This window comes from Sturnus vulgaris, chromosome 16, assembly GCF_052056855.1.
Source record: "Sturnus vulgaris isolate bStuVul1 chromosome 16, bStuVul1.hap1, whole genome shotgun sequence".
In the NCBI taxonomy this organism is placed as follows: domain Eukaryota; kingdom Metazoa; phylum Chordata; class Aves; order Passeriformes; family Sturnidae; genus Sturnus; species Sturnus vulgaris.
In genome coordinates this window covers 457,276-475,982 of record NC_142258.1, presented here as the reverse complement: position 1 = coordinate 475,982, position 18,707 = coordinate 457,276, and the positions used below count along the sequence as shown (strand labels likewise).

The 18,707-nt window shown below is 52.7% G+C and overlaps 1 protein-coding gene across 8 annotated transcripts in view; it reads left to right on the top strand.

Moving 5' to 3' along the window:
• USP31 (ubiquitin specific peptidase 31) overlaps positions 1 to 15,301 on the top strand; it is a 30,012-nt gene extending 14,711 nt beyond the window's left edge. Inside the window, exons 8-17 of one of the 8 annotated variants that reach the window (XR_015807152.1) lie at positions 160 to 271; positions 500 to 594; positions 1,116 to 1,193; positions 1,383 to 1,512; positions 2,645 to 2,764; positions 2,912 to 3,137; positions 3,511 to 3,669; positions 4,334 to 4,486; positions 5,827 to 7,884; positions 13,695 to 15,301. Coding sequence is in view for 4 of the 8 variants with exons in the window: in XM_014886446.2 (XP_014741932.1) it covers positions 160 to 271; positions 500 to 594; positions 1,116 to 1,193; positions 1,383 to 1,512; positions 2,645 to 2,764; positions 2,912 to 3,137; positions 3,511 to 3,669; positions 4,334 to 4,486; positions 5,827 to 7,364 (2,611 nt within the window). In the remaining 4 variants the exon portion in view is untranslated. Of the gene's footprint in view, positions 1 to 159; positions 272 to 499; positions 595 to 1,115; positions 1,194 to 1,382; positions 1,513 to 2,644; positions 2,765 to 2,911; positions 3,138 to 3,510; positions 3,670 to 4,333; positions 4,487 to 5,826; positions 13,059 to 13,694 lie in introns of those variants that run through there. The other 7 variants (XR_015807151.1, XR_015807150.1, XR_015807149.1 and 4 more) reach the window with 7 other exon arrangements.
• The last annotated feature ends 3,406 nt before the right edge of the window (positions 15,302 to 18,707 follow it).

Below are 18,707 nucleotides of genomic sequence, written 5' to 3'. Positions count from 1 at the left end.
GCCATGGCAAAGGCATGTTTATCAGCTGGAGCCTGACAGCTGCCTCAGGCTCTAAAGCTTCACAAAACTTCACATGAAGTTCTCCCATGTAGTTTGGGGTTCTGATTGCTGAACAGGATCATTTTTAAATTGTTCCTCAAATGCTTCTCCTTCCCATAGGTTTGGCTTGCCTTTTGTGTTGCACTTGGAAAAAACAATTGCTTGGGATATTCTGCAGAAGGAAATACTGGAGAAGATGCAGTATTTCCTGCGGCCTGCAGCCTGCTTGCAGGTGAGACAAATGTTCTCTCTGGTCACCAGAGAGGAGCTGTTGGGTGCACAGGTTCCAGTGCTGTACATCAGCCCTCTGCCAGCTCATTGGCACAGGCACATTTGAGACCTTGTGCATTTGTTTCCTCATGTCAGACGTGTTCTAGGGTAAAGTGTGTGTCAGGCAGTGCTGGGAGCAGTTAGTGGGCAGGCTGGAGCACTGAGGGGGTTCCTGTTGTCTGTGTTGCAGGTTTGCCCATTCAGCTTGCGAGTGGTCAGTGTTGTGGGCATAACATACTTGCTACCTCAGGAGGAGAGACCCCTCTGCCACCCAACAGTGGAAAGGTGAGCTGGCCCTCGGGGGCTGGGTGCTTCCCAGGGGTGGAGAGAGGTGTGTTAGCTGGGAACTGGGTGTTAACCGTGCAGAAATGAGCAGTCCTGGTGTGGATGTGTGGAATGGACTGCAGAGCAGGGAAATGAGGGAATATCCTCAGGAAGCTGTGTGAGAATATCTCAGTTGTGTGTCATGCCATCTGGAGTCTGTCCTCCCTGGAAAGAGAGAACAGAATGAAAATACTACTCCCACTATTTTAAAAATTTTTGTTGTGTCTGTTATTCTTTGAAATGTTGGTAAATGCCTGTTCTGTAACAGGTGTCTGCTGCCTTACAGAACTCCCATACTTGGATAAAGGCATTTATCAGCTCTGCCAAGTGTTTTGCTGTGTGAATTCCTTTTACTCCTTTGCAAACTTGAGCTGTGGGAGTGGAGGAAGGATGAAGGGTTTGTGGAGAGAAATTGTATGCCTGTAAAGATAATGTAGACTTTGGGTTGAAAGATGGTCTGACTTGTCTGCTCCTCTCTGCAGGGCATTGAAATCATGCGGACAGGGGGGAACTGCTCATGTGAAATTAGTGGTAGAATGGGACAAAGAAACTAAAGATTAGTAAGTATGAAGTAAAGAACCTTAAACTGTGTTCACCTCACAATTGCTGCTTGCAGCTTGCTTGTGTGAGCTGTGCATCCCTCAGCAAACATGAGACTGCTCAAACTCCAGCTGTGCCCAGCCCCTGTCTGCAGGGCCAGCCTGGGGGGAAGGGGATGTGCTGGTAAATGTGGTGTCTCCCTGGTGCAGCTTGTTCGTGAATACAGAAGAGGAATATATTCCAGACTCTGAAAGCGTCCGCCAGCAGAGAGAGCTTCATCATCAACCTCAGACCTGCACTTTATCTCAGTGTTTCCAACTGTACACCAAAGAGGAACAGGTAGATACACACTGTGTGCTCTGGCTTGCTCACGTGCTGCAGGAACTCCCTCACTCCAGAGCAGCTCTCTTCTGCTAACATTGATTCCTTGTGACAGGAGAATAGATTTGTAGCACAGGACTGTTTATCTGTGCTGCTAACAGAGCTCCTCTGCAGTCAGAGGGTTGTGGGAGGTCCTGCTGCTGGGTTCTTTGCTGCCCAGATATTGATACAAGAACTTTGTCCTCTCTTTGAGAATTTCCTTCTGTGAAATATTATAAATATTATAAAAGGTTAGGACAATGTGGCTTCATGAGAGTGTCCTGGAGCAATTGTGCGCTCCCAAGCTTGAGCAGGGCTGGGGTGGGCTCAGGCAGCCCCCACTGAGTGGGACCCTCTTGAACAGCAGCACAGAGAGGGCTCTGACCTGGCCCTTGCCTGGCACATGGAAGCCCTCTGAATTCCTTTATCAGTCTCTAATCTGCTGTACAAAGGGCTCATCTGGAGAAAGTCTTTGGACCCAGGACTGAGCCTGTAATAATTTGGGAACCTCTCTTGTTGGTTCTTTCAGAGGGGGGGAAGAGCTTTTTGGCAGATTAAATCTCTGTGGCTGCTGAGTTCTCTGAGCACTGGGCTGTGGAGGGAGGCTTGGGGGACAGGGAGAGTCTTCAGTGTGTAACTGTGCTGCTGGGACTGCAGAGGGGACATCCAAAGGACACCTTTCTTCTTTCTGTTCTGATCTTTTTCTGTTTTGTTTTTTTTTTCCCTGCTTTTTTTCTACTGCTGGTTTTCTTTTGAGAATACTTTCCAGGCTGCCAAGCCTGCCTGCTTTTTGCCTTGGTTTTTCCTTTTCCTTCTCCACTTCCAAGGCACTGGCATTTATAAGGTGCAAAAAGTTCCTCCTCACAGCAGCCCTGGCTGAATTCTGCCTTGCAGGAGGAAGTGCCTCCTGAATGAGGCACACGCCTCTGCTTGTCACTTTGAGAAGCATCATTGGGAGCCCTGCATTTCCAGTGAGCTTGATAAATGCTGGAGGGAGATGAGGCACAGGGGTCAGTGTCTGCACTGGGCTTGGGACAGCAGAGGAGCAGTGCTGTGGTGCAGGCTGCCTTGGAATTGAAAACCAGTACCCAGCCCTGCCTGTTCCTTGCAGCTTGCCCCAGATGATGCATGGCGATGCCCACACTGTAAGCAGCTACAGCAGGGTAGCATCACACTGAGCCTCTGGACCTTACCTGATGTTCTCATCATCCATCTCAAAAGGTTTAGACAGGTAAGGATGCCTGGAGTGTTGCTTGGGGACTGCTGTGTGATGTGAGTAGCTCCCCTCTTTAGAAGCAGCCGTTGTGCCCCTTGTGTTCCTCACCTGGGCTTTTCCCAGGCCTTGGCCTCTGCAGCTCATGCTCTGCTCTGTGCACAGGAAGGAGACCGAAGGATGAAACTTCAGAACATGGTTAAATTTCCCTTGAGTGGCTTGGACATGACCCCTCACGTTGTGAAACGCAGCCAGAGCAGCTGGAGCCTGCCATCCCACTGGTCACCTTGGAGGAAGCCTTATGGCCTGGGCAGAGATCCTGAGGACTACATCTATGACCTGTATGCTGTGTGCAACCACCATGGCACCATGCAAGGGGGACACTACACAGGCAAGTGTCCTGCTATGCTATCTGTGCTGGAGCCTTTCACACAGAAACTGGTTCTGTTTCTGTATGGAGTCAGGAAGGGATGGGAGCAGTGTCACAAGGTACAGAGGATGAAGTGAATGGAGCCACCCAAATGATGTTCTGTTCTGAAGGGTAATGTTGGACAAAGAAAGTCCTGAAGTGTAATCTGTTTATTATGTTCTGGCAGCCTCAGGCTTCCATCTTGCCAGTCAGACTGGAAGATGGTGCAGGAATAAATCTGTTCCTGTCATTGTCCTCGGAGCCCATCATAGCAGATGAGTTATGTTAAATATCATACAGCAAACCCGAGAGCAGTAGGAGTCAGGGAGTCTGACAGTAATGTATTATTTCTTAGCATATTGCAAGAATTCTGTTGATGGCCAGTGGTACTGCTTCGATGACAGTGAAGTTCAGCAACTTTGTGAAAGTGAGGTGTGCAAGCAGACAGCTTACATCTTGTTCTACCAGCGACGCACAGCCATCCCCTCCTGGTCTGCCAACAGCTCCGTGGCAGGTAAGCCCTGCTGGCACTTCCAGGGGTGGCTCTGAGTTGTCTTTCATGGATAGTTTGTCCTTCTGGAGAATTTTCTACCCAGCTCAGCCTAAACCCCCACTCCTGTGTCCCAGAGCCCAGTGAGGCTTGTCTGAATCTGGCTGTGTGTCAGAGGCCATGGGAGTTTTCCACCTCCTTCTGCTAAAGCAGTTTTGGCAGGGAGGCTTTGGAGATGGAGAAACCCCTGTGCTCCCACGGGTGACTGCTCAGGGCTGCCCTTGTGCAGGACATCAAACCATGACTTGCTCCTTCCCTGTGGCAGCACTCTCAGTCCCAAGGGGGCACCAGTAGTGCACGTGTTGGTGGAATGCAGGCTGAGCCGTGGGCAGCTGCAGGCTTGGTGACCTGGCCCTGGAAAAAAAAAGATTTCTGTGGTGTTGGGATGGCAGCTGAAATGCCACCACTGCCTGCATGCTGGTGTTGGCAGCACACTGGGACAAGCGCAGTTCTGTCTTGTTCTGAGCATGACCGTTCCATGAGAGTAAAGCCCCGTTCCCCTGGCCGTGCCTGGCCGCTGTGGCCGTGCGGGCCAGCACCGGTGTCAGCCAGGGCAGAGCAGTGCTGGCTCCCTGGCCTGCCAGGGCTCTGTGTGCAGCTGCTGACGTGTCCCTGTGTGTCCCTGCAGGCTCCACGAGCTCGTCACTGTGTGAGCACTGGCTCAGCCGGCTCCCGGGCAGCAAGCAGCCCAGCGTGGCCTCGGCCGCCTCCTCCCGCCGCACGTCCCTGGCCTCGCTCTCCGAGTCCGTGGAGCTCGCCGGGGAGCGCAGTGAGGATGATGGTGGGTACCGCTGCTGGAGCCGTGGGTAAGGGGTTTTAACCCTTGAAGTGTGATGGAAATAAGATGCACAGCTACATGGTCGTCTCTCATGAAAGGAAGAAAGAGCCAAGTTTATTCAGAAACACACTTGGTTTTATAGCAGGACTGCAACTCCAAGAGTAGAGAAAAGGTGATTGGTTCAGAGAGAAGACACCCCATTGCCAGGGCCTGGGCACACACCACAACAGGTGTTCTATCTTTGTTATTAATTCCTTTTTATTTTGACCAAATTATCACCCTGGGAGAAATTCTCCCTAGCCTTGAGCTGGACGAGCTTATCGGCTGGGATAAGCTGAAAAGCTCCAGCCTGGAATATTTTTCAGGCTGTAATTTTCTTACTTTCTCAATATGTGTCCCACACACTGCTGTCTTGTCTTTCTGTTGCAAGATCCCTGCTAAAACAGCTGCAGAATCTGTGGTCACTCCAGCAGCTAAGAGAGGCAGGAGATGGCTCTGTCTCATGTGAAAGGTTGGAGGAGAACAGGGCAGGATCTTAAGGAGCTTTTCAAAGAGAGCTAATGCCATCAACAAAACCTCTCTGTCAGGAACTTCTTGTGTTTGTGTTCTCTCTGGGTCTCAGTGCATCACCTTTGCAGGGTGGCTGACACAATGCTGACAGATTCAGCATAGGCACTAATTGCCTGCTGCTGGATGGTCCCAGGGAGGGAGGGAGTTGCAAATTCACTCATGTACACAAGTTACTGTTCAGTTCCTGGCTTTGCCTGGTTCCTCCACACATTGCCTTGTAACTTTGGGGAATGTGGAGCTCCATGGGTCAGTCAGAGCATTTGGAAGCTGGTGTGGAGATGTCCCTGCAGCAGTGCTGTGACAGCTCTCAGGTCTGGCCATGGAAGTCACACTTGTAAAATACTTATATTTTGTGTTTCTAAATACAATTACATCACTTGATCTTCAGGTAGGAATCCTACTTTGCCTTTCACAGAATGCTCTGGGAAGTATTCTTTAATGCAGAATCATAATCCTAGCTGGTGATCTTGCCAGTTTCAAGGACTTTTGAGGTGCAAACCTTGTGTTTGATCTGCTGCTCAAGGATGAGAGAAGAATCTGGGTTATCAGTTAGAGGCTTCAGAGAGTTACTCCTGGGTGGCCCCTAGCAAATAACAGTTGTTGGACTCCTCATTGAGCTTTTGTGCAAGGAGCTGTGCCTGCAGCCTGCATGGACAGACACATAGTGTTGTGTGGTTGGGCTGCTTGGCTCTCCTGGGGAAATGTGGGTGGGTGGGGTAAAGCAGCTGCAGCCTTGGCTTTCCCACTGACGCTGTCACTTGCTTTCTCTGCAGGAGGATTTTCAACTCGACCATTTGTAAGGAGTGTTCAGCGTCAGAGCTTGTCATCCAGATCCTCTGTCACCAGCCCACTGGCAGTGAGTGAAAATGGTGTCAGACCCTCGTGGTCACTCTCTGCAAAACTGCAGTTCCGCTCCAACTCCCCATCACGCTTCTCTGGAGATTCCCCAGTACATACCTCTGCTTCCACTCTGGAGAAGATTGGGGAAGCTGCTGATGATAAAGTCTCCACCTCGTGCTTTGGCAGCCTGAGGAATCTCTCCAGCAGTTACTTGGAGCCCTGTGACAGCCGGCGAGAGCACAGGACAGCTCGCAGAGCCCCTCTGGCTGTCATGGAAGGGGCATTCAGGGAAGAGTCCGTTGTAAGGACATCCAGCTCAGACCTTTCAGATGGCTATGGGAAAAGCTCTGTGCAGCCAGACAGGAGTCACCCTGCTCTGGACCCTTTTGATAACAACAATCAAATCGCCTTTGTTGACCAGAGTGATTCTGTGGACAGCTCCCCAGTGAAGGAGGTGAAAGCCCCAGCTGGGACGGGGCTGGCTGCAGAGAAGGCACATGACACCCCTAAGAAGGGTCACAGCTCCAAAGGAGCTTCTGAGCCAGACAAAAGTTTGAGGAAGGGAAGGACAGTCTTAGCTCCCCAAGAGACCAAAGTCTCTCACTCTTCTCCTCCACTGAAGAGTTCTCAGAAAGCTTCCCGCTCTAGGAGTAAGACAGACTCTTCCAGGGTCAGTGGGCGCCACGGGTCTCCTGCTCCCACTCAGGCTAGGAAGGATCACAGCACGAAGCCCCTGGAGGCATCTGTCCCATCAGCTCAACAGAAGCAGAAGTCAGGTTCCTCTCCATCCTCCACAGCTGCCAAGAGAACCCCATCAGGCTCATTGACTAAGGGCTCTTCCTCTGGGAAGAGCCGGACTTCGGAGCGCAGCCTGAGCAGGGAGGGCTCCAAGGTCAGCCTGGGCTCGGATAAAACGAGCGTTACCAGCAGCTCCAGAACGAGCTCCCCTCGCATCAGCCACTCCAGGAGCGACAGCAGGGCCGTGGACAGCAGGCACGTGCGCAGCTCCTCCATGGCCAACCTGCGCTCCCCGAACGCTGCGGCGCGCTCTGCGCTCAAGAGGGACAGCAAGTCCGAGGAGAAGGGTTTGTCTTTCTTTAAATCAGCCTTAAGGCAGAAGGAGACACGGCGCTCGGCAGACCTGGGGAAGACAACGATGCTTTCGAAAAAGACAGGGAGTGTCAGTTCCAAGTCAGGCACTAAAAACGTGCTGGAGGACAAACCAGAGAAAGGCGGTGTCCCACCAGCCTCCCAAACCAACGCCAACATCACTACAAAAGAAAAACTCGTCTCAAAAGATGCCACATCTAACAAACATTCTCTGCTATCCAGTCGCAAGTCCAAGTCTTCCCAGCTAGATCCCAGAGTCCACTCTCCTCCTTCCAGTGGCAAGCAGTCTGCTGACAAGCCACTGAAAAAGTTACCTTCCAGCATGCAGGTGTCTGTACGGCCTTCTCTGGAACCTCAGTGAAATGCTGCAATCCAGGTGTCTTTTCTTCTGCTGAGAAGCTAATTTATTCTGAGCTCTTGTTTTTTGTTCATGTGCCTAATGTATGTTTTGAGGAGAAGTTAACTGCGAGTTGTCAAAGCGCCTTTGATTCTGCCATCAAACCAAATAGCCACAGGCAGCCAGCACTGGTGCAAGTAGCCTAGCTGGAGTCATTGTTGAACATGAATGCAGCTGTCCCATAGCACTTGTACAGGAGTCTCTGTCGAAAGTGCAACAACTTTCTTCAGATCTGAGAGTTGGGACCTGACCCCCAGCTGTACTGACACTGGTGTGCTTTGTAGAGCTGTGAACTGATATTCCTTTGGTCTTGTTGTGGGTGGGCTGTGTCCACACTGGTGTATGGCCTTGTTCTGAGCTGTGGAGGATGCGAAGGAAACTGGAGAGACTGTCGCTTCTTTCTGCTCTCAACTCTCTGTCCCTGCTCCCCTCCATTTTCAAGCTTTCTAAAGGGCAATATTTCAACACTAATGTTGTTTCTCAGGTATATACTCAGCCGGTATAGGAGGGACTAGCATTAGTGACAGACAGAAAGGTACCTGTGTGTCTGTGTAACAGATTTCATTTTTGCATTCCAACAGCAGGAAGTTTGAAATGTAACCTGCAGTTTTTGTTGCTGTGTCTATGAAGAGTTTTGCTTTGTCCATACCTAAGGCAACCTCTACCCTGTCCTGTTTAACTATTTTCTTCTGAAATGCACTGCTAAACAACAGAAGAAATCCCTGGGCAGCAGCTGCTGGCCAGCTCATCCTGTGGAAGCAGTGCCATGGGAGAGTTATGTCCACACACCTGGATGGCCATGATGCTGCCAGGATGTTCAAACTCCTGGGAAGCATTTCCTGATGTGCTCAGACCCTTACCATAGTGGAGTAATTAAGCCTCCCTTATCTCTAGGGGTGAAGGTTAGGTCGAGTGTCATGCTGCCCCCTCTGAGCATGCTTTGACAGGCCCCTTCGTGTGGGTTGGAGGGGCTGTACCCAAACCCCCGGGGCAGTTTTCCTGTTCTTCCCAGTGGCACGCTGGTCCCCTCCCCATGGGTCTGGCTGCCACATGTCCCTCAGTGGAAGGTTCCCCTTGTTTGGATGACAGCCTCCATCAGGGTCAAAACACTACATCTACTGATGTCTTTGTTTACATGCCCTTCTTACAGGGGAGATTCCTCAAGTTCTGTAAGGTTCCTCTTAAGGTGGATTTCTTAAGTCCTTTTACATATATGTGGTGTAATCCTTTTTTTAAAATTCCATGAGTTTTTATTGATGTGCTGCATATCCTTTATGTGCTGTAGGCTGTGATAAGCTGGGCATGCTCTCTGCCGAGCCAGGTCTGTGCCACCCCAGTCCCATGGCAGAGCTTCTCTGGGCATAGCTTGGGGCCAGGGACGTGTGTGCTGTCCCATCAGACAGAGCCCATAACAAACTGCCCTGCAGGCAGCCCTGCCCCAGGTCTGCTCTGTGGTCAGATTTCTGCTCACCACACACGTGCAGCAGTGGGAGGGAAGGGTTGGGGGTGTGTGTGGGGCTGAGCTGGCAGTGCCAGGGAGCTGCAGTCAGTGTGTGGGGCTGAGCCCAGCTGCCGTGGAAGGAGCCCTTGCAGTGTCCTGGTGATGTCCTGCTGATCCCCTTCCCGTGCCCCAGCAGTGCCCACAGGCTGCACATGCAATGCCCTGATTGCTCCAGCCCAAACATGAGCATTGTGTCCCCTCAATGCATTCCTTCACCCAGGCATTGTTTCAGTCTCATTTATTGCAGCAACAAGAAGCAAAGATTGCATTGCTTGCTTCTGAAATGTATGACTTGGATTATTCTTGGATTATTTTCTGTTATATCCAGCAGAGCAGATAAGACTTGCTTCATATTGCAGTACTTAAATTACTCCCTGAAATGTTGATGTTGAAGTATTTGTTTAAGGTTTTATCTGTATTAAGGTCTTACACTGTCTTGGCTCTTCTCTTGTAACAACTCTTCTAGCAAGAATGTAATTCCGGTGGCTTATGCTGACTCGGTTTGGGATATTTAATAGACAGAACTACTTTCTGTGCATTTTGCCATGGACATTTGTGAAAGGTTATTTTTATCAAATGACATTTTTTTCTCATGCCATCTCTCACTGAAGGAGTTTAAGCTGGAAGCTGGTGTGTGGGTTTTGAGGTGGTTTTGCTCCTGTGCTGCATGCCTGACTGAAGGGAGTTTGAACCATGTCCAAACCCATGTTTTAGCTGAGCACCAGTTCAGTGTTTGTATCTGGAGCAAGACAATGGTGCTTGGAGCTCTCGTTTGGGTAGAAGGGAGATGGAGGTCCTGGTATTCCAGCAGCTCTTAAAGTAGTTGAACCTCTGCAATCCCATGAGATGCCAACCTCACTCTCTGCACATTCTCCATAATTCCTGACGCTAATTGCTGCCAGCTCCAGCACTTTCTGCTCTCGTTATGCTGCCAAACAGGATTTCTGTGTCCCTCTGGAATGGCAGCTGTGGTGCACGGGCTCCTTCTGTGCAGAGGAGTGTGAGCAGGCAGGAGGGGCTGCACTGGCAGTGCCCTCATCTCTGAGCAGGTGGGATTTCCTCTCTGCTGCGTTTTCTGCTCAGGAGGGCTTGGCTTGGGCTGTCCTCAGGCAAAGTTTGACTTGGCAGAGTGCACCAGGGTTCTGTGGGACACAGGACACGCCCCAGGTGTGTGCAGTGAGGTCCCTGCTCCAGGTGTGTGTCTGCTCTGTGTCAGGGCCCTTGGGAACACCACTCACGGCACTCCACACCTCTGCCTGTTGGTCCACACATCTCCAGTAGTAATCGGCTTCCTTGCACAAGAGAGGCTTGAAGGGTGTGGGAAACGGTGCTCACTGGGAGTGTTAATCAAAGCCTTGCTGCTGTTACAGTCATGACTCCATCAATGAAGCAGGATAAATGTTTCTGAAATGGAATGTAGGTTATTACAGGCCCTACTTAAAGGGATTTGGGGAAAAAATCATCAGTCCTCTCCTTGCTTCAAAGCAGACTTATCTCTTGTCCCTTTCATGTGTAGGAGCTCCTGTCCATGGTATTGTGTTGTCCAGCTGCCAGGATGTGGCATGGTACCAGGGAGCACGAGAGAGAGGGATCTGCCAAGTCCTAGATGCCAGCACCACCGTGGCTTTGCATATGGATCCTTCAAGCAGCAGTGGCTCGAGGCTATTCTGGAGCAGCTGCATGTACATGGTCGTGTCTTAAAGTTCCTGGTGGCACCAGAAGCACCCGTGGCAGTGGGGGACGTGGGCTCTGCCATCTCCCAGAGGCTGCTGCTGCCCAGGGACCCCCACCTCCCCTGGGTGGTGACATGTAGGGCATCTGAGTGCCATGGGAGGAGCTGCTGCCAGGTGTGTCCTGCCCAGCCCGTCTGGGGGTGGCAGGGTCTGGGACCTCCTGCCAAGGTCCTGGAAGGACAGGTATGGGAATGGTGATGGGAAATGCCTGGGGAGGGGAGGCCCAGCAGTGTCCTGGTCCCAAAGAGGTGAGCTCCAGGGCAAAGCAGCCGTTCAGGCAGCGTGTTTGCAATGCCTTTGGGTTGGAGTGGCCTGTGCCAGTGTGTGACTTGCATTTCAGCCCAGTCCCCAGTCTGCCACTTGCTCCTGCTCCTGGGATCGGCCCTCTGGGCACAGGAGAGCAGCGCCTTCATTCCAGTGCTCAATTCCCACAGGAGTCACCTAGAGACTTTTTTTTACCCTTTTTGGGCTGTGTCTTTTGGATAGTGTTTAGTAGTATTCAAGTTATAAGCACATTTTCAATGACGTGTATTGAAGAGGCGCCTTTTATTTGTATTAATCACATTTGATAGACAATTTGGTGCCTGCAGTTCTCTGTAACCTGTGTCTCACTTAGGGTGTGTAAATTGTTAACCCTTTCAGACTTATTGAATATGGATTAATAAAAACAAGATGCTTAGGATAGAAAGCTAGCAGCTTAACTGCACTTCTCCCACTGCAAGTGCCCTCATCCGCCGTCGCTGCAGGGGTTTTGCTTTCCGAGACTTGAGCATGACCGACCCTTTCCGTGGGTTGGAGGCAGCTTGCATGGCCGTGCTGTCCCCAGTGCATGTCCCTACTAACTATGCAAGCCTCTGGCCCAGCCCTGGGCTCTGGAGCACTGCTTGGAGTCTGTGCTGCTGCCTCCTGCAGCTGCTGCTGGCACACAGGAGCATGTCCCTGGGTTCCTGCTTCCTTTGCACATCTCTGACTCTTTCCTTTGCAGGATTCTGCGTTACTGACAAGGCTGGAGCGTAACATAAGGTTAGAGGGATTGGAGCAGGGAAACGAGAACAAGCTGATTTCTGTTTTGTGTTGTTTTTTTCCTTTCGTTAGCAGGGTGACGTGCTCAGGGTTCTGTGTGTAGCCTGCTGTCGCATGCAATGCAAGGGGGCTGTGAGGAGGGGCTGTGCAGGCACACGGAGCTGCTCTGAGTGTCCCTGCTGCCCACGCTGCTCTTGGCCTTTGCCTTTCTGGGGCCCCGGGCTGGGCTTTGAGCCGTGTCCCGTGTGTGCTGCATGGCCCGGGCTTCTGCAGGGCCCTGGACCCCTCCTGGTTCTTGGCCCTGCAGCTTCGGTGCCCTTCCCTTGGTCAGCTGGCATGGAGAGGGTTGGAAACAACATTCCAAATAATTTTACTGTTGGGTGTTGTGTTTTTTTTAATTTTACTTTGGTTTTGGGGTTGTTTTTTTTTTTTTTTTAATCTTTGTCGTTTGCCTACTAATCCAAAAGAATTTGGCAGTATCTAATGATACCTGTGGAGGGAACTGAAATTTAGTTTTAATCTGTGGTGAGATGAAAGTCGTACGTGGTTTTCTCAACAAAAGCATCGTAAAGCAGTTACTATTAAGAGCTTTATTTTGTAAAAGAAAAGCACCTGAAGACTTGTACAATGTCTGTGTTAGATCTAAAGGCTTAGGGACTCTTATTTTTTTAAAGGCGATAGCACTCAATTTATCTGCAAATAGTGTTTTTTAAAAGACACAGATTAAAACTAAGTGTGACCACCAGTCCCGGCTCACTCAGCCCTGCAGCCACGCCCTGGCCTCAGGCTCGTGTGGCATTTGTGAGTGCAATAACCCCTTGGAGGTGCTAATTGCCTTGGCAGGGTAACACAAGGGAATCCAGGCCACCAGTGGCTCCAGTATTGTCCTGTGGCCTTCCAAGTATGAATTTGTACAGATTGCTCACCACCTGTGCCTCACCATTGGTTAAAATTGAATTTTAAGTCCTGTTGCAAATGCAATTTCTCTTCTGGACGCAATGTCAGATTTTACACTGGAATATCTACAGTTCTCAAACTGCATGTCACATCACTGTACCTGGTACAGGGACGTGGGGCTTTCCCACACCTTTGATATTCTCCTCTGTATTTTAATGTTTTTGACCTGTACAGTAATTGGAAAGCAGGCTGTCTACTTGGGGTTGAACATTGTACCATAAATTTTAAATTATTTGAGGACAACTGCATGAGACTGTGTCAATGCCTTTTATTATTTATTTGTATGTTTTATTATTCAAGGTGTATGCACTTTTAATATGCAGAATTTATATTTTTATGTTAAAAATCATTTTCTTTCAGAAAGAAGAGTTTGAATATGAGGAATTGGAATTAAGTGCAAAAAGGGGAATATGTAATAAAATACAATAAATTTATTACTAGGCATCCTGCCTGAGTGAGCGTTTTTCCAGGCTGCAGGCTGTGTGTTCCTGCCCAGGATGGGGGCTTGGGAGCTTCCCTGTGTGCCCCAGGGCCTGGCTGGGCACAGAGCTGTGTGCTGGGGAGGGGACACGGGCTCCTCCTGCCCCGGGATGTTCCTGGTGCTTCTCTCTCCACAGAGCATCAGTGCAGGTCCCGACTGCTGTGGGACCTGCACCAGAGCCCTGTGCTGCTGGGTTTGCTCTGGGAGCCCCGGGGCAGGGCGTGGGGTCTGCTGCTTCTTTGGAGATTGAGGGCTCACACCTGCTCAGGTAGAGCTGGGAGTGTTCCTGTCCCTCCATCCATGCATGGCTCATGTTGGGGCTCACGTGGAGGGGCTTCTCAGCACCAGAGCCCTGCTACCACAGCTGGGAGGCCAAGCTCCAGACAGGAGGGACACATGGACCCAAGTCCTGTGGCATTTGGGGCCAGGAGACCCCCAGCCCGATCCCCACACCTCCAGGAGCCCCTCAGGCCCCCCCTGCCTCAATACCTTTGGCCATGTTGGAGGCAGGGGGGGCCTGAGGGGTTTCTGCCCTCTCCAGACACTGGAAGCTTGAAGCCCCTCTGGCTCTGAACTAACTAAAACTCTTTTTCCTTCAGCAGGGTGTGCAGCAGTGGCTCCAGACACAGAGGAGAGAGTGGCTGCCAGAGGGGAGAGGGGCTGGGCTGCTCCTGCTGCCACCCCTCAGCCCAGCGAGGATGAGGATGGAGGATGGGCTGCTGCTCCTGGGTGCTGAACAGAAAACCTCTGTCCCTGGTGGATTGTTTCCTCATGGTGCAGAGCTCCAGCTGCAGGCACCAGCCCTGCCCAGTCCCAGGGCAGACAGGGCATGAAAGGCTTTGGCAATCCGGGCTCTCCTCTGGGCACAAGGATGGAAGATGATGCGTCCCCCCCCATGCCTGGGGGGCTTTCCACTGTGGACTGGCATCCTCCTGCTCCTGTGAGCCCTTGGATCAGTGGACCAGGGGCTGGGTTTGGCTTCACAAACTGGTCTTTCAACACAGTTTTTGGTTCTCAAGGGTTCTTTTTACTCTTCTCTGTATTTTTGCAGGGGGGGAGTGTTGCCCAGGTGAGCAGCATTACCAGTGTGTGCCCCACACACTCAGTGCTCACCAAAGTGGATTCCCCTTGTTCCCCAAATCTCCACATGGGTTGTCCTGATTCCCCCTTGCCTGGCAGTGATTGCAGAAACGGTGATGTTGGTGTTTATATCAACAGCTCTGCTGCATCACTCCTTGCCCACACAGGTCCCAGGGCCTGGGGGCACACATGGCCCCTGCCATGGAGCCTTGGTCTGTGTTCATCCACCCTGCTGGGAATGGGCAGCTGGAGCTGAGGAGCTGCTGCCTGCCCTGGCCAGTCACACACGAGTCCCACCCCTAGCACTGCTTCACATCTTGTGTAGAAATGGGGATGGCAGATGTTCTATTAAATCATGGGTCATCATTTATTTATAGGTGATTACATTAAAGAGAGATTAATATAGCCAAAGGCTTTGCAGAATTAGAGTTAATGTACTTGTGTTTATTATATTTGCCAACATTTCTCCAATCCAGCTGGGTTTTTCTGGCCACAGGATTTAACAGAGAGCCCACTGCCATCCTCCAGCCTACCTGGGAGGGGGGTGAGAGGTCCATGGGAAACACTTGAGAACTTGGATCTTTGACTGATCAATTCTATTGCCTCCCTCTTTCTGAGGGTCCAGGGCAGGATTTGGCAATGCCTGGAGTGGGGTCGGGAGGGGAGCCCAGGGTTGGGGCTCTCAGATGTTACTCCTGGGCTGGGATTATGCTGTGTTTAACTGGGACTTAGTTTAGACTACAGCAGAGCTGGACACAAGTTTGTAACATCCTGGGGAGGGGATGTGTCCCTGAGGAGCACCGTGGGGCAGTGCCAGGTGTGCCCTTGGTCCCTGTGCCCCCACACCCTGCTCTGGGGCTGGCTCTCACCTGTCCCGTGGGCTGTAGGGTGGCTGCTGCCAGCTCAGGGGGCACCAGCAGAGCTCCCCTGCTGATGGGTGAACCAGAGGAGCAGGAACACCCTGTGTTTGGCTGGGGATGCCAAACCACACGGGAATGGTTCGTGGTTGTGCCAACCAGGACAGGGTGCATAGAGTCCCTGGTGGGACACCTGCCTGCCTCTGGGAGCCAGAACAAAACCCGAGCTTTGGGAGGCTGTCAATAAATTGTAACACATTAGGCACTGTCACCCCTACCCCTGGACTCTTAAATTTTGCTCTAATTGGAGTATTGCTTTTCCTTCCTCAGCACTTTTTCCCCTCGGCCAGGTATCGATCCTGGCTCTGTGGGGATCTGGCTAACTCTTGGCAATTTATGAGAACATAAAACTAGTCCATCGTAGAGGAAAAACCCAGCTTTTAATAAGAAATGGTGACATCAGCCTCTGGCTGATTCCAAGGTGGATTTACCATTTTACAGTGGGTCCCCAGGTTGGGGGCACAGGGACATTAGAAGCCCCTTGGGCTGGGACACCATATGGGCAGGGGAGGCCTGAGGGGCTTTTGAAGATGTGAGGGGTCTCCTTTCTGGTCTCCTGTGCCCTTTCCCGTGGTGGTTGAGGTCTGGGCTGGGATCCCTTGACCCGACAGGCCCTGGATCCATAATATGTCCCCTCGTGCCAGGAGTTTTGTCCCACTGCTGTGGGTGGCAGGAGCTGCTGGGCATGAAGGGCTCTGCTGCTGGGCTGCTCCCCAGCTCCTCCACGTGTCCCTGTGGGGATCCTTCCATCCCTGGTGATGGATGCTGGTGGTGCATTCTCGGACCTGTTGGACTTTATCCCGCTGCTGGGATTTGTCCCTGGGATTAGAAGGCACCTGGGACTCACAGGCCAGCCCCGGGAGGAGCTCCTGAGCATCCCCGAGCTCCCAGCCCCGGGAGGAGCTCCTGAGCATCCCCGAGCTCCCAGCCCTCTCTCCCGGCCCGCAGACAGGCTCTGCACTGTCTGTGTCACGCAGCGCCAGGGCGGGTTGTGCTGGGTGTCCCGGTGCTGTAACAGCTGCTCTCCCCGCCATTTGCTGCCGTCTAATTGTGGTTTTATTGAAATGAGTCTAAATTGCCTGGGAATCCATCAGTTCGCTGTCTCCCTGTGGCTCGCACTCCGTATGGATGTGAGCGCTCCGCAGAGCGCTCCCGTTTTTAATCTGGCGGAACCGGCTCCCTGGAGAGCGGCCGCGTTTCCCAACAGCCTTAATGAGCTTCCAGAGCCGGGCTCAGACTGTCTCGGTGCTGGGGATGGGGGCCGGGGGGGCTCGCTGCCCTCTCTGTGCTCCAGACTGTGAATAAAGCTGGTGCTGTCGTGATTCCCTCTGCTCCTGTAGCAGGCACTGTGCGCATTGCAAAGCGGCTCCTGGAGCCCCTCTGACAGTCCTTAAGCATTTTAATATTTTGCGAATGATTTATTGAGGGTAACGAGCAGATGATAGAGTGCATTTCAAGGTGTGGATTATCCATTAGAGCTCATGTTGGAGGCATCTGCGCTGACAGGCTGCTGCCGAACAAGGCAAGTACAAGCGATCTCTTGTGTTACAGGAGGGGTCAGCGCCTCCTGCCGCAGCTTGGGGATCACCCACGGCTCCTCTGGCTGCTTGGGGACATCGGTAAATGCCAGCCCCTGTCCCTCTGGCTGCTCTGGGGACATGGGTAAATCCCTGGGGACATCGGTAAGTGCCTGCCCCTGGCCGGGCGGCGCCGTCCTGCCCCTGGAGTCAGGGCTGCTGTCATGCCTGGTTAGGAGGAGCTTGGTGGCAGTTCCATGGGTTCATGGGCTGTGACATCGCCTGTGCAGGTCTCAGGCAGGGAGCTGGGCAGGTCCTTCACTGATTTATGCAGTGATTTTTTATTGTAGGGCCGGCGGGACCTGCGGTGCTTCCCCACCCCGAGCATCCCCGCGGGCTGCAGTGCCCAGGGAGGGGTTGCCTGTGGGACACGAAGCTCTTTGCGCTCCACGGCGCTGGCTTGGACCCTCTCCCACACCTTTTGCAGTTGGTGCTGCCCATCCCAGCGTGGCACAGCCAAGCTTGGGCCAAAAGGGGCCCTGCGGGCTCGGAGTGACGGGGACTGGGCCATTGTCCCCTGGGTGCCCCTTGCTCGGCTGTGGGGGCGGCCGCCCTGCAGGGAGGGCAGGTGCTGCCCCATTGCTGTGCTGGCTTCGTTACAGTGAGATTAATGCTGCTTATTGGGAGTTTTTATCACCTCAGTGTTTCCTCTCAGCTCCTGAAAACAGCTTCAGCCCGGATTTATTACCTGGCAGATAAATACAAGTGCAGGTTTATTTTGTCTCCTTGTTCATCAGAAGGGAATGAAAATGTAAGCAAAATAGTAAAAATAAAATAGACTCAGTTTTTCTTTAATTGACCTTTGATTTTTAACGTAATACCTTCCCCATGTTGCTGCTTCAGCCTTTAATTTCTCTCGGTGAAGTGGCTGTGTTCAATGATTCATTCTGTCCTGAGGCAAAGCACACACTGTAATTGGTTTTTAACTTCCTGGAATGTCAAAGCCAGGATTGAAATTTTACGTATCACACCACCAATTCAATACTGGCTTTAATAATAATGTTGCAGAAAGGAAAGCAGATTTACAGCTGTAGAAAAATGTAATCAAATTTTGAGCCTGAATGCAGTAAGTCCAAATGCTAGTTTTCATTTGGAAACTTGTTAGATAAATGTGACATCACCTGAGTGGTTCCCAGCTCATTTCTGCTTCTCCGTGCTGGGGGAGCTCGGGGGGTTTGGGGGGCTGGGACAGCGGGAGGGTGCGGGTTCATTGCTGCTGGCACTGCCCCGGGAGGGGCTGCTGGTCACGGAGCCCTGGGCACAGCCTGGCACGGGCTGCTGGTCACAGAGCCTTGGGCACGGCCTGGCACGGGCTGCTGGTCACGGAGCCCTGGGCACAGCCTGGCACGGGCTGCTGGTCACGGAACCCTGGGCACGGCCTGGCACGGGCTGCTGGTCACAGAGCCTTGGGCACGGCCTGGCACGGGCTGCTGGTCACGGAGCCCCGGGCACAGCCTGGCACGGGCTGCTGGTCACGGAGCCCCGGGCACGGCCTGGCACGGGCTGCTGGTCACGGAGCCCTGGGCACGGCCTGGCACGGGCTACTGGTCACGGAGCCCTGGGCACAGCCTGGCACGGGCTGCTGGTCACGGAGCTCCGGGCACGGCCTGGCACGGGCTGCTGGTCACGGAGCCCCGGGCACAGCCTGGCACGGGCTGCTGGTCACGGAGCCCTGGGCACAGCCTGGCACGGGCTGCTGGTCACGGAGCCCTGGGCACAGCCTGGCACGGGCTGCTGGTCACGGAGCCCTGGGCACAGCCTGGCACGGGCTGCTGGCCACAGAGCCCCGGGCACAGCCTGGCACGGGCTGCTGGTCACGGAGCCCTGGGCACAGCCTGGCACGGGCTGCTGGCCACAGAGCCCTGGGCACAGCCTGGCACGGGCTGCGGGGAAGCGCTCGGCGATGGTAGCGGCCCGAGGTGCGGTTTAAGGTCTGGTTTGAGGCCCGAGGTCCAGTTTAAAGTCTGGTTTAAGGTCCGGCCCAAGGCAGCAGCTGCCACCGGGGCTGTGCCAGCCCGGGCAGAGACTGAGGAGTTTG